We start from the raw sequence: 14,774 nt of genomic DNA on the forward strand, positions 1-14,774 counted from the left end.
AGCCCTGCCCCCTGCACCTTCATCCCGAGCTCTCTGTCTCTGGTTTGTTTATCTTCCTATGTTGCTTATTTTGATGGCACATCCTTCCAGCTCGGTCTTGGGTGACCCCGTGACCCTTCTGTGTCCTGTTTGTAGGACCCCAGGCAAGCAGAGTAACTGAAAAGATGCACTGGCCATAAGAAATGCTGCAGTCCCGGTAGGAAACCTTTCAGTTCTAGCAGTTCTACAGGACATTCCAAGGATAGGGCAGTGATCCCAGAGGTCATAAGAATTCTACATTATCCTAGCCCTTGACTCTCCTCTAATTTGTGTGTACGACCAGTATAAGTAGCAAAACAAAATAGGGATAATCCTAGACTATGAGTCAAGAAGTGTGGATGGTCCGAAACATACAGCTACCACCATATGACCTTAGGCGAGTCACCTAACCCCTCTGAGGCCCAATTTCTTAATCTATGAAATGGAAAGCTACAACTATCTATCGTCCAGATCCTTTCCAGATATAATAAAATTCTACGGGTCTATGCAGTTTGGATGTGATCCACCCAGAACCTAGAGGACCAGAGTTCTTGAAGTAGTTGGTTCCAAACACCAATCGCCTTCCTGGGCTAGCACCTGTGTTCCGCATGCTTTCTCATTCAGTTCTGCAGTGTTCCTCCACCCCAACAGCATGAAAGAAATGAGACTTCAGTTCTACAAATGAGAAAATAGAGGCTCTGAGAGAAGTGATTTATCCAAAGCCGCAAAATAAATCAGGAGAATAACTGAAGATCCCAAATATGGGTCTAACAAGCAACACTATATCCACAGCCCACACCACCACAATTTTCATAAAATCCCTCCAGTGTAGGTTTATCAACATATTCACCCACAAACTTGTTGAGAACCTATTACTTCTAAGCACTATGTTTGGTGCTGGGAACATAGAAACACATTCAACGTGGTCCTTGCCCTCAAAGAGTCCATAGATGAGTGGAAAAAGACATAGTCTTGCAGACATACAAACAGCATCATGACAAAGTTATAACTAGTAAAATAGAGGCATGAACCAAGGCACTATAGTAGCAGGAAAGAAGGATTATCTTTACAAGGACAGTCCGGAAAGGTCTCCCAAAGAAGCTGAAGCTGACACTTGAAAGATTAATAGAAGTTTACAAGGTAGATAAGACCAGGGCACTGGGCATTCTAGATAAAGGAACAATGTGTGCAAAGACACAAAGGCTAGAGAAAACAGCGTTTTTGGTAATTCAAAGCCATTCTGCATGGCTGAAGCATAAAATACACAGAGAAAAATGTTGAGAAACCAAGCTGGATACGTATGCAGGCACTAGATCAGGAAGGGACCTCCCTGCTGAGCTAAGAATAAGCATCTCATTGTTTGACTAAGGGGCTGAGGTAGGGAACTAGTATGCCATCCCAGCCTACATTAACCTCCTTAATACCCAAACCTATCTGAGAGAAAGCTATCTGAGAGAAAAATGGGGGAAGCTATCTGAGAGAAAAATGGCCTAGGAAATCTCTCTCTGTCACAGGTTTAGGTTTAATGATCTCTCTTCCCCCATGAAGACCTGAAACCTATTCTGCTTCAGGACTTAGCAACACATGCTTTCCTTCTCCTCCAGAATTACAACTGCTTCAGTAGATGGACTGAACGCTCAACTCACATGTTTTGTTCTCACTGTTGAGACCTCAAGCATCAGGAGGCTACTGCTCAATGGACAAAAGGCAGAACAGAAGGTTCCAAATCACCTGCTTTGCTCAGCCCTGTGAAAAGCACTAATTTCAGGTTCAAAAGAAGTAGGAGTCACAGTCCCTGTCCACAACAAGCTTACAAATTAGCCTAGAAGACAAGACAGAAATATAAATAATCTATACATAACACAATATTATAACAGCATTATTTACTTACACAATAAAGTACCAACCTGGGTAACACGTATAATTAGAAAATAGTGCAATAATACTAGGGTACTAACTGTACAACCAACAAGTCTCAGAAGAGTTAGAGAAAAAGATCAATATTGACTGGTATTATCAAAGGTCACTACTATTAATATTACCCCTGCTTGGCATTTAATAGATGTTTCTTTTGGCCAAGCTCAATCCTTAGAAGGGAAACCTAGGCAGGAGCTTCTGACAGGCCACAATTATCTACTCCCCATTCATTCCTTTGCCAGTCCCCTTGTATAAACACTGTGATTTTCCACAGCCTACTGTGCCCACAAGACAGTCCCCAAATGGTAGCCCTGTGCTTTTCACCTTCCTCTACTGTGGGATGTCGAAGGGGCCCAGACAAGTAATAATGACTAGCCCCCCGCTCCACAATCCAGACCTGGGATCAGATCTCAGCAAGCAAAAATTTAGCAACTGGTCAACCAAGGTTTCCAAGAGAATTCCAAACAAAATCCCTAGGTACCTTAGCAGAGATGTTTTACAAATGTTAATCAGCTCACTTTTGCCTTTTACATCTTTCCCCCTACTTCTCCCCATCTGCCCCAGGTACATCTTCAGCTTTATCAGACTTTCTATAGGTAACTTTTCCACAGAAAGGGTTCTCCAACGATGCAAGCAAACCTAACACCCAAAATGCAAGTCACCACTCAGGCATCTGGAAAGAGGAAGTAAAGCAAAGCTGCACAAGGAGAAAGGAAATAGCAAATACTCTACCTCTACCATAAACTGTCCCAAGAAGGAATTCTCTTCAAATGGCTCTGTCTTCAACCGATCTGTAATAAGAAGGGAGGCAGAAAAGAAATATGAGTCTTAGAATGAGTTTCCTACCTGTGAGATGGAAAGGGAACAGAGCCCAGGACTTCCTGGGAAAGAGGATAAAGATGCAACACCCAGAGACACCTAGTCCAGTGGGAGAAGAGGACAAACAGGAGGAGGAAAGGGTGATTAGCAATAAATGACAGGTTCATTGGCAGCAGGCGCTCTAGAAGGTTTTCCCACCACAAAGACAGGTGAAATTGAATTTTTACTCTGAAGTTGGAGCTATGCAGCTTCCTAAAGTCCCAGGTCATTTTTCCCTCATGCAATTTTATATAGCCGTTGGCCCTTTCCAGAGTCTTTCCTTCCCATTGCCTAGGGCATGTCTGGGCTCAGTTACAGCTTCTGTTGGATACTTGGGCCCCAGCCAGGTACTTGACGCAAAAGAAGTGTCATCTAGTCTCCAGTCCTGGTCAGCACCCAGCACCCACCCTCGGGAAAGCACCTCCCTAATGCAAATGAGTCTCCCCCTTTGCTAAGGCTCTTCGACCGTCTGTACCACTCCCGACCCAACTCCTCAAAGAATGTCCTCTCACCTCGGCTCAGCGTAGCCCCACTCTCCTGGTAGTCCTGGATCTCCAGATCTTTCATATGAAGCAATGTTGCTAGGTCCCTCACCTGGCACTGCAGTGCCAGACTCATGCCCATCAGAGGACGAATCAAATGTTGGGAGACCTTCCATGGAAGAGATACCAATTAGCCAACAGATAAACACAAAGTACTCCCTAACAGTGTATAAGGTACCAGGAAAAAATACTGAAAAACAAATGTTTTCACAGGAACTTGTATTTTCATAGTCAAGCAACCCATTTACATGAATGTAAACACAAATATAATAATTAAATAAATATATGAAAGAGGTTCAAGGATTTTCTTTGTGGCACAGATAAAAGGATGGGAAGAATAAAGGAGAACATGTATGAATAGATAACCTAGAGCTGTGATTTAAAGAGAAGGATGTGGGGTTCCCTGGTGGTGCAGTGGTTGAGAGTCTGCCTGCCGATGCAGGGGACACAGGTTCGTGCCCCAGTCCGGGAAGATCCCACATGCCGCGGAGCGGCTGGGCCCGTGAGCCATGACCGCTGAGCCTGCGCATCCGGAGCCTGTGCTCCGCAACGGGGGAGGCCACAACAGTGAGAGGCCCGCGTACCGCAAAAAAAAAAAGAGAGAAGGATGTGATACAGGTGATAAGAGGTAAGTGTGGACTCAACTCTCAGCAAAAACTGAGAGATGAAAGCAGAAGATCCAAGTAACCTCTAAGCAAGTAAGTGCAACTAAAACAGAGTATGCTAGCTGGAGTGTAATAGAAGACAAATATCAACAGAAAGTAGAGAACTGTGAAAGTCAAATCAGACCCAGACACCAATTATGAACCATTTCAGGGCTGATGATAGCCCAGAATGAGGCCAGAGTTTCCATCTGTTCCCACAAATGCAGCAAAGTCTAAGGTCACTGTTGTAATAGAAACAAGCCAGTCACCAAGAGACCAGCCTAGGAAGGAATAAACCACCCCTCCACACAGCTTGCTCTTAACCAGAGGTAAGAAGGATGTAAGCATGGCTACACTGCAGCGCAGCTAGAGTGATGTTCTCATATGATAATGCATAGCTATATAGAATAACCATTCCATTCACCTACACAAGGTGTCCATTAGCCGTCCAAAAAATTAGCTAAAATCGATAATTTGTGGCTGGGGGATATTATGAAAGTTCCTTTCCCTTCCCCCAAGGAGATGAACTAAAGGAGGCAGTGAGAAGAAACGCCCTAGATCAGAGGTCAGCAAACTTTTTCTGTAAGGGCCAGAGTCAACATTTTCAGCCCTGTGGCCCATATAGTCCCTGTCACAATATTCAACTCTGCTGTTGTAGCAAGAAAGCAGTCATAGAAAACATGTAATAAATGAGGGTGGCTGGGTTCCAGTATAACTTTACAAAAATAAGCAGCAAGCCAGGTTTGGCCTGTTGGCCATAGTATGCCAACCTGTACCCTAGACCTAAAAAGGATAGCTTTTAGACAAGAAACCTCACAGAGGCTTGAAGTGAGGAAAAGGTACTAAAGTGGCCCATAAGATGTGCAAGCCAGACTCATCTGGATCAGGATCAGAAGTCTGGACTCTTCAGACTTGTACGTTTTCATTTCCATTAATTTTCTAGTAAAACTTATTACTAAAAATTTCAGGTGTATTGTGGCTCAAACTAACAGGAAATGATTCTTTTTCTCTAAAAACAGAGTAGAGGAGAAGACTGGGTGTGCGTTAGGGTTGCGGGAGGTTAGGGTTTAGTGGCAGCAGCTTTTGCACCAGCACCAGGACCCAAGAAACGCAGGGTAACAGTGCAGAGTGGAAGGCCGGCAATCAGGTCCAGCTATAGACACCCGTCACTTCTTTCTGTCACATAGCACATCCCAACCTAGAACTGTCTCCCCGCTCAGTCCTTAGTATAAACTTAAACCTCCAGGAAGTACTGTTCAGAATGTGACAGAAGCTCTGCTTTTGGAAAATGTATCTGCTCTAGACTCAACTCTCTTTCCTAGGAATTGTTTTAAGTTTGCTCCTTCTCAAGGGAGATCAGGAGGAAAAATAGGTGAATACTTGTATGAAAGCAAGCCAATGTTTGGTGAGTTGAATTGAAAATAATTGCCACTACCAACCAAGCAGCATCACCATCCATCTGCTGGCAGCACTCAAATAACAGAAATTCCTAGAGTTAATAACCAACCTTTCTCTGGGGGCTACTTTCACAGCAATTCCTTTGAGTAGTGGTAAATATAACAGCATGAAACATGATGAGGAACAGTTTTTAATCAATGCTATGTCTAATTAAATGTGGTAATTATTGATAGGACTCCAATGTCTATAGAGCATTTTTTAAAAGCTTTTTATCCTTAAATATTTCAACTTCTCAAATAATTTCATAGGATTGGGTTACACCACTCTGACTCATTGGGGTATAACTCATTTCAAAGTTAGTTGAACCCTAACTTAGATCAATTAATTAGAATAAAACATTGTGGCTGAAGCAACAGATTTCAAAGCAAATCCACAGACACTACGAAGAAAAATCTTGAAGTGCTTTAGGAGGCTGGGACACTCCCTCCCCTTCATTTACAGACAGCAACATATGAAAAGATGCAGTTCAATAAATCAATTCAACAAATACCTACTGGGTGCTGAATACACGCTCTGACCCTGTGAGGCTTCTGCCCTCAAAGAGATCACAACAATTAAGGAAGTCAGGAAGTGTGGTGGATACAGAACAGGAGTCGCCAATCTTCTCCAGAGGAAAAGCTATTTATAATTTTCCCCAGCATCTTCAGATTTCCCATAGAAATGCTCATAAGTCATAGGCAGAAGAGCAGGATGGCAGTTACCAATCCCAAGATGAAACGTATCATGTTTGGATATAATGAAAAGAATAGTAGACTGGGAATTAGGAGACCAAGATTCTAGCCCTGGCTCTCATAGCACCTAGATGTGAAAATGGCTTAACCCCAAGTACTCTCATGGTCCTTGTCTTTTTTATTTTTATTTTATTTATTTATTTTTAAAATAAATTTATTTTATTTATTTTTGGCTGCATTGGGTCTTCGTTGCTGCACGCGGGCTTTTTCTAGTTGTGGCGAGCAGGGGCTACTCTTTGTTGCAGTGCGCAGGCTTCTCATTGCGATGGTTTCTCTTGTTGCGGAGCATGGGCTCTAGGCGCGCGGGCTTCAGTAGTTGTGGCTCGCAGGCTCTAGAGCACAGGCTCGGTAGTTGTGGTGCACGGGCTTAGTTGCTCTGCGGCCTGTGGGATCTTCCCAGACCAGGGCTCGATGGCATGTCCCCTGCATTGGCAGGTAGATTTTTAACCACTGAGCCCCCAGGAAAGCCCCTTGTCTTTTTTTAAAAAGACAAATTATGGAGTTGGACTATTTGCTCTCACAGGCCCACTATAATGCTAAGTTAAGTAATATTACATATGTTCTCTTATTTAATCCTCACGTCTCTGTGGTAAGGTCAGGATTGGTATCGCCATTTTACAGATGAAGAAACTGAGTCTCATAAAAATTCAGTAACTTATCCAAGGTAATACAAGTAGTCAAAGTGATGGAGCTGAGTTACAAATTCAGGTCTGCCTGTGCTCCTTCTACCACCCAAAAAACCTTCAGATGTGACTCCTGGGAATCATAATCTGGCCAAAGAGGTGACAAATTTGAAACTCAAAATATGGAATATAAAGAATTACACTAGAAAAAAAAGATAAGAATAACAACAACAAAAAAGAATTACATTAGATACTAGGAAGAATAGACAGTGGGAAGGAGGAGGGGGTGATGAAGAGAAGCTGGCCAGAAGTGGAAATGGGCTTAGTGTTAGAAAGCTTTGTATATTCCATAATATCCTGCAGAGACATAAAAAGTATTACATTATTAATGTGAATGTGGTAGGGAGTGTGGGGAAATAGGTACTCTCCTACTCTCCGACATGACTTGGAGGAGTTAAGCTGCACAGTCTCTCTGGAAGACAACACAACATTACGTTAGCGAGATCAAAGATGCAAATACTCCTTGATTCAGCTATTCCCCTTCTAGGAATTTACTCACACATTTACACATAGAAAAAGTAAATGCAGGGCTTCCCTGGTGGCGCAGTGGTTGAGAATCCGCCTGCCGATGCAGGGGACGCGGGTTCGTGCCCCGGTCTGGGAAGATCCCACATGCCGCGGAGCGGCTGGGCCCGTGAGCCATGGCCACTGAGCCTGCGCATCCGGAGCCTGTGCTCCGCAACGGGAGAGGCCACAGCTGTGAGAGGCCCGCGTACTGCCAAAAAAAAAAAAAAAGAAAGAAAATGCAGGATATTCACTACATATAAAAACAAAAGAATGGAAACAATTTAAGTGTCTACTAGCAGCAGAGCAATTAAACACACGTTGATAAACTCATTCATCAAAATGCTATGTTGCCATTAAAAAATATTAAGGCAGGTCTTCTAAATGTAATGCTGTGAATGATTTCTATGTTCTAAAACTAAGTGAAAAAAGCAAGGTACTGAACACTGTGAACAGAATGTTGCCATTTGTGAAAATACATATATCTAGATATGTATTTGACTATATGAGTATATTCATATGTACTGATATATATATGTGGCTTTGCTTGAGAATTCACAAGAAGCTGACAGCAGTAATTGCTTCAGAGAAGGAAAATGAGGGACTGGAAAGGGAGTAGAAAGAAGACCTATTTCTTCCCTACATACCCTTAAATGCTATTTGAAGTGTTTGCCTTTTGCATGAGTTACTCATTCAAAAAGAATTAAATAAAAACTATGACAAGAATGAGTAACAAACAAAAATTATGACTGTGTGACCTCACAGACACACACACAAGCCTGAAATAGTATCCGCCTACATCCTCACCGGTGTCCACTGGCTCTAACTTTTTCCCTATAAAGCTTCCTCAGGTACAGGGATTTCCCTGGGATGGCATTCTTCTTCTTTTAATAATATACCTTGAAGCATAATTATTAATAAATTGTTCTCCCCATGGCCAACCAAGATTCATTCCACTCTAAACACTGTTGCCTCTTTTTATTTATTTATAATTTATTTTATTTATTTATTTTTTTGGCTGCATTGGGTCTTCATTGCTGCGCGCGGGCTTTCTCTAGCCGTGGCGAGCGGGGGCTACTCTTCATTGCAGTCCGCGGGCTTCTCATTGCGGTGGCTTCTCTTGTTGTGGAGCATGGGCTCTAGGCGTGCAGGCTTCACTAGTTGTGACATACGTGCTCAGTAGTTGTGGCTCATGGGCCCTAGAGCACGGGCTCAGTATTTGTGGTGCACGGGCTTAGTTGTTCCGCGGCATGTGGGATCTTCCCGGACCAGGGCTTGAACCCGTGTCCCCTGCATTGGTAGGCGGATTCTTAACCACTGTGCCACCAGGGAAGCCCCTGTTGCCTCTTTTTAAATTGCAGCTCTCCAATTAGAGGAATTTGCCTAGAATATCTAGGTTTTCTTCACCCATTACTTTCAATTATAATATCATTGTACAAGTGTTCTTTACTGTATTCTTTTGAAAGAAAAACTATTAGAGCCCATCAGCTTCCAACAAGAACTGCCTCCCCAATCTCACTCTTCTGAATTTCCAGGGCTGTGTGATATAAAATGAGAGTAGCTATTGCTAGGGCTTCCCCAAGGCTGCCCAAATGTTTTGGTGTCATAACAAGCATTATTGAGGGAACAGTGCCTCCTGGTGTTACTTAGAAAAAGTTACAGGGGTTTTGAACAAGATAAATTCTACCTAAAGCAAGGTGGAAACTTTCACAAGAAGTTCAATTAAAATCAACAAAACTGAGTGATTATTATTTGCTAAGCACTGTTAATGGGCCTTAAAAATTCAGAGGTTAGTATTCTCCAAACACTCAAGACTAGCTTGGGTCAAAAATACTAGATCAAAAACAGGGAACAGTTTATTGAAAAGCACTTTGTTCCATCACCCTATTGTTGCCAAAGCATCACACTACCTCTGGGAAACTAAAGAAGGGAGACAGGAAATGATGCCCATTTGTCTTCAGATCCCTCTGCTGATAAACCTACAACCTTAGGACCCCCAAAGAAGACCCTGTCCTCTAATGCTAAAACAAGCTCTGTTTCTATAAAAGGGTAGAAGGACAAGCAGAAGTAATTCCTGCAAACTAGTTCTTCACTCTCAACTAACTAATTGCTAATAAAAGCTCTTGGGGCCTAGAAAGCTACAAGTGAGCAGAGGACATTATCTTCTGAGTCCCTGAAAATGGGCTCTTGAATCAGACCTACCTGGGAGTCAAATTCCAGCTCATTCATTTATAAACTGGATGACTTTGGACAAATTACCTTCAATCTCAGCTTGCTACTCTGAAAAATGGCAATAATATTTATCTTGCAGGACAGGACAGTTGTGAGGATTAAATGACAAGATAATGTTCAGAAAGGTACTCAACACTGGTATATAGCCTACCCTACTACCAGAGTGATCTTGATAAATTACAAATTGGATCGTGTTAAACCCCTGCTTAAAGTTGTTCAGTGAATCCCCGTTGCCTTTTGGGTAAAATCCAAACTCATTAGAATCCTTCAAGATCTGGCCACTGTCTACCTCATTTCTCACGGCTCCCTGTAGTCATGAAGTTCCCCCACTTGCCCCACACTTATACATCTCCACACCTCTCAGAATGCATTCATGCCTAAAATGATCTTTTTATTTTCTCCCACTTATTTCCTATTCATCTTCAAAACTCAGCTCAGAAACTCTCTCTTCAAAAAGGTTTTTCAGATCCTCAATCATCCTGGGCTTATCTCAATCAAAGTATATACCATAATTTATCCTGTTTCCTGTCTGTCTGCCTTCTCATTAGATTATGAACTCCAGGAATAGGCTATATTGTTTTAGATCTGGACACCCAACAATTAGCCCATAGTAGATGCTTAATAAATGTTGAATAAACCAAGTAATGAATAAAGATACCCGGTAAAGCATGTAGGCCCAAACTATGCTCCTTTTGTAAGGAAAGAATGTACCAGTCAAGAAATCTTTCTGCCTTCTTCCTAGTCAAGGAAAGTTTTCTAATTGGAGACAAATGTCAAATGGGGTTTACCAAAAAAAAAAAAAAACCCACCTAAAGCTTCATTTGAGAAGCTTTGAGAAGGGGAAGCAGCTGGCATCCCTTTCCCTACCCCGTATTTGAATTGCACTTACCAGCGAAGGGCTAGCTAGGATGCAGTGGAAATTCCAATAGAATGGGAGACCAGAGAGCTCACTCCGCACCCGGAGTATCAGCGCCTCTGCCACACGATCACAGGAGAATGTAGCTTTGCCAGGGCAAGCAGTGTCCTTCAACAGTGGGCAAAGCAGATCATCCAAATGACAAAGAAAAGCCGCAGGAGGAGCAGTGAGGCGCTTGTTCAGCTCCTAAGAAGAGAGCAAGCGTTGCACAGGGTGAGAGGGCTAAAAGGAAACTGACTCCCTGGTAAGTAACAGCAAAGGAAAGCTCTGGTTAACATGAAGACAGTGGGCAGAAGAGGAAGGGAAGGGAAAATAAAAACATCAGAACAGGAAAGAAGAAAACAAAAAGAAGAGAGATCAACTGGCCTACTTCACAATTCTGCCTTCCACTGAATGCACTACAGAAACACACATACACACACACACACACACAGACACACACCCATATGGAAAGATCCTAGGGCTAGAGGTAGAAGTACAGAACATTAATGGGAATTGTAGCAACCTAATTTGACCTTCCTTGGCTACCTATAGGCCAATGAGCTGGGTGATGTTAATGCCCCCTGACCTTCACTAGGAAAGAAATTATGTCCACTGCCACCCATAGCAGTACTTCTCTTCACACTTACCTTGGCTCGCTGGCTGATCACACTAGTGTCCACCTGTTCATGCCACACCTGTTGAAGATCTGAAACCAGCAAGGCATAGCCCTGCTTGGTGATATAAGCCTTGGCCAAGAGGGAATTCTCGGCAAGCTGTAGCCATGCCCACGGCTGCATCAGCAGGCCTTGCTCCAGTTCCTCCATCTGCAGGAGAGTCTTAATTTAGCAAAGTGCCCCCAGGGTGCTGTAGGCCTGGGGGGACACCACTCAGAGAGTTCTCTATCAAATACATCTTGTGAAAATCCTCCCTAAGAAAACAGAAGGCATTGATTTACATTCTACCCCCTCTCCTTCACCCTCCCAGTATATAACCAGCTGAGCACCAACCTTACCACCTCTTGCCACTAAAAATCGATTTAGAATTTTGAGGGTTTTTTTTCCCATATTAAATTCCTAGAAAACATAAAATATCTCCTTCTTCTATAGCGGTTAAGCCTCAGCATATTGGTACTAGTATTTCTGCTTTCTAATAATATAACAATATGGAAACCTAAACCATTCTTGTTGCACCTTTATCACATTCCTAATAAATATGTCAATGTTATCCTTTCCCAGAGCTTCTGGAAGAGAAGAAATAGTTCTTGTTTTACAAAACATCATGTCATAAGTGTCACGCGCAGGAAATTCAAATTATTTGATCATTATCTAAAAGCAAAACTCTGGGCTTCCCTGGTGGCGCAGTGGTTAAGAATCCACCTGCCAATGCAGGGGACACAGGTTCGAGCCCTGGTCCATGAAGGTCCCACATATCGTGGAGCAACTAAGCCAGTGTGCCACAACTATGGAGCCTGCACTCTACAGCCCGCGAGCCACAACTACTGAAGCCCGCACACCTAGAGCCCGTGCTCCACAACAAGAGAAGCCACCGCAATGAGAAGCCCGTGCACCGCAGGGAAGAGTAGCCCCCAATCGCCGCAACTAGAGAAAGCCTGCATGCAGCAACGAAGACCCAATACAGCCATAAATTAAAAATAAATAAATAAAATCTAAAAAAAAAAACTCTGGAAGCTCTCAGAATTTTAAATATGTGTGTGTGGTATATATATATGTATTCCCTAAACATATATATATATTTCCTAAATGAATATATGTATGTATGTGTGTGTGTGTATATATATATATATATGCTCCCTAAATATATTTTTTCCCTAAATATATATACATTCTCTAAGTCAGGGATTCTTAATCTAGAGTCTATGCATGTAAACCCTCTGGAATTATGTGCAAAATTTGTGCATACCTGCATATACCCATTTGGAGGGAAGACGTCCACAGCTATGGTCAAATTCTCAAAGGGATCAATGAGACACAAATAAAGAGCTAATAACTCTGTGTCCAGAAGCAAGGAGAAAAGCCCCAACCCCATTTCAAGAAGACCCTGAATGACTAAGAAGTCAATACAAGGCACAGCACATCACAGAGGTAGAGACCACGAATTAACTCCACTTCACTCATCCACACCCACATCCAAGGCACTGCCATCAATGATATCATGCCCGGCTGCACATCCTGGAAACCAACCTTTTGACTTCAGCAACTAAATTTGTAGCCTTAATCTAGTAGATGTTCAGTAACTATGGCTACTTTACAGGCAGTTTGATCATTTTTCCGGAGGGTAAAAAAAAAAAAAGGGTGGACCTCCCTGGCGGTTAAGACTCCATGCCTCCACTGCAGGGGGCACGGGTTCAATCCCTGATCAGAGATCCTGCGCAGCCAAACAAAAAACGTGATGTAATTTCAGTTTATAAACACAAAGTGAAGTTGGTGGGGGGAGCGCAGATCTTAGAATACAAAGAAAACAATGAAAATCCTTGGATTTCATTAACGTGGTTAACACGGTGCTGTTCTTCCAGTCATTTTCATCTCAATCTAAGCCATTATTCTTCCAACCATAACCTAGTTTTTGAAGCATGGCCTTGTAACATAATTTGTACAGTCACTAGACAGGTGAAATAGAACTATATATATTGTGATTTTTATCTGCAGCAGCCTCAAAACCTTGTGTTCAGATGATGGTATTTCAGTCACATTCCCACCTGCTGTTCCTACTGGGAAGAGAAGATCTTGGAATGATTAAGCTAGTCCTCACGGGACCAGAGTTCCACATTGCTCAAGGTCAGAAACAGCAAGTCGGTCACAAACAGCAAGTCGCCAAGCCCTTCTCTCCCTTACAGGCACTCCCCAGCGTGCGCTCTAAGAGTCACCAAAATTGGGTTGACTATCCGAGCCTGTCACTTCGGAAAGCCTGGAAGCTCAGGACCCTCACACAGTATGTTTTGTTCTGCGGGCGGGGGAGGAGTTTAAAATGTGGGATCTGGGATCAACAAGCCCCCTAAAAAGGTCTGAGAAATTCAGCATCAGACCTGGGTTTGCTGCTCCCACCACGCGTGTCCTGCTTTGAGGCCTCTATATCTCACCTTTCTCATGTTTCCTTCAAGGATGCCGTTAACCAGAGTCACCCGTTTATTATTTTGAATGAGGATGGGGAAGCGCCGAGGGCCAACAGAGGAGTGGGGTGGCCTAAAGCGGGTCGGCACCCAGTCCCGCACCTCGGCCGTGAGCCCCTCCCTCGGCGCAGTTCCTCCGCCATCCTGCAGAGGGCAGCAAAACCCCGGCGACCGTCCGGGCTGGGCCCCGCCCCGCCCCTCGGTCCCTTTACCACAGCTCTATCCCAGGAGACCCGCCTGGCGTCCAGTTTCCATTCGCCCTCACTAGAAAGGCCTTCATCGTTCACGTTTCTTTTTTTTTTTTTTTTTTTTTTATGCAGTATGCGGGCCTCTCACTGTTGTGGCCTTGACGCGCAGGCTCAGCGGCCATAGGCTCACGGGCCCAGCCGCTCCGCGGCATGTGGGATCCTCCCGGACTGGGGCACGAACCCGTGTCCCGAACCCGTGTCCCCTGCATTGGCAGGTGAACTCTCAACCACTGCGCCACCGGGGAAGCCCCACGTTTCTATTTTTACAGCACCGGCTGCATGAGGCGCGGCTCGGGACCCCTCAAAGGGCAACAAAGCCGAAAACCGGCTACTTGGTGGCGCCGAGCGGCCCGCATAGGAGTACCCGCACAAACCCCGCCTCGCGGCCGGGAGGCAAGCTGCGCACGCGCGGCCCCCCGGCCCCGCCCCCGCCCACCCTCGGAGGCCTGTCCCAGAACCCCGGCCGTGCGCGGGTCCCTGCTGGGAGGAAAATTCTTGGAGGAAGCGCGTTGCCAGGGCCAGCCCGCAGAGTCCGAGCAATCTCTCGCCGCCCGGCCCCGGCCCTGGCCCCGATTAGAGCTCGACCCCACCTACCGTGAGCGGCCTCGAGAGCTCTCACTCTCCCCGCGGCAAGCTGGCCCGCCCGCGCAACCCGAAAGGCCTAGAGTAGGGGCATTTCCCCCCAACCACGGGGAGGCGGGGTCTTGGGACACTGGGGCGGAGCCCAAGCCTGATGTGGGCGGGACATCTGGGCCCACGGAGCTGATAAACTGGATCCGTCAGAGGTGGAGCGACACCGTGGCCGGGAAAGCGAGAAGAGAGGCTGGAGGACTCCCTGGTAGAGAGGTGGGGGGGTAGGGCCGCCCCTCAGTGTCGCGCTGGCAGAGTAGAAAGAATGCCGGACGAAGTGCAGG

General features: G+C 44.7%; 1 protein-coding gene across 5 annotated transcripts in view; it reads right to left on the minus strand.

The window, feature by feature from the left end:
• The window catches only part of NHEJ1 (non-homologous end joining factor 1), a 78,084-nt gene extending 63,328 nt beyond the window's left edge, over nt 1-14,756 (minus strand). Inside the window, exons 1-6 of one of the 5 annotated variants that reach the window (XM_079925311.1) lie at nt 14,455-14,753; nt 11,133-11,309; nt 10,477-10,689; nt 7,351-7,566; nt 3,306-3,444; nt 2,668-2,726 (exon numbers count right to left, since the gene is read on the minus strand). In XM_079925311.1, coding sequence (XP_079781437.1) covers nt 2,668-2,726; nt 3,306-3,444; nt 7,351-7,566; nt 10,477-10,689; nt 11,133-11,309 — 804 coding nt within the window. In that variant the 5' untranslated portion in view covers nt 14,455-14,753. Of the gene's footprint in view, nt 1-2,667; nt 2,727-3,305; nt 3,445-7,350; nt 7,567-10,476; nt 10,690-11,132; nt 11,310-14,454 lie in introns of all 5 variants that reach the window. The other 4 variants (XM_079925310.1, XM_079925312.1, XM_079925314.1 and 1 more) reach the window with 4 other exon arrangements.
• Nucleotides 14,757-14,774: the final 18 nt, after the last annotated feature.

The sequence above is a fragment of the Stenella coeruleoalba genome (assembly GCF_951394435.1).
Source record: "Stenella coeruleoalba genome assembly, chromosome: 6".
Taxonomy (NCBI): Eukaryota; Metazoa; Chordata; class Mammalia; order Artiodactyla; family Delphinidae; genus Stenella; species Stenella coeruleoalba.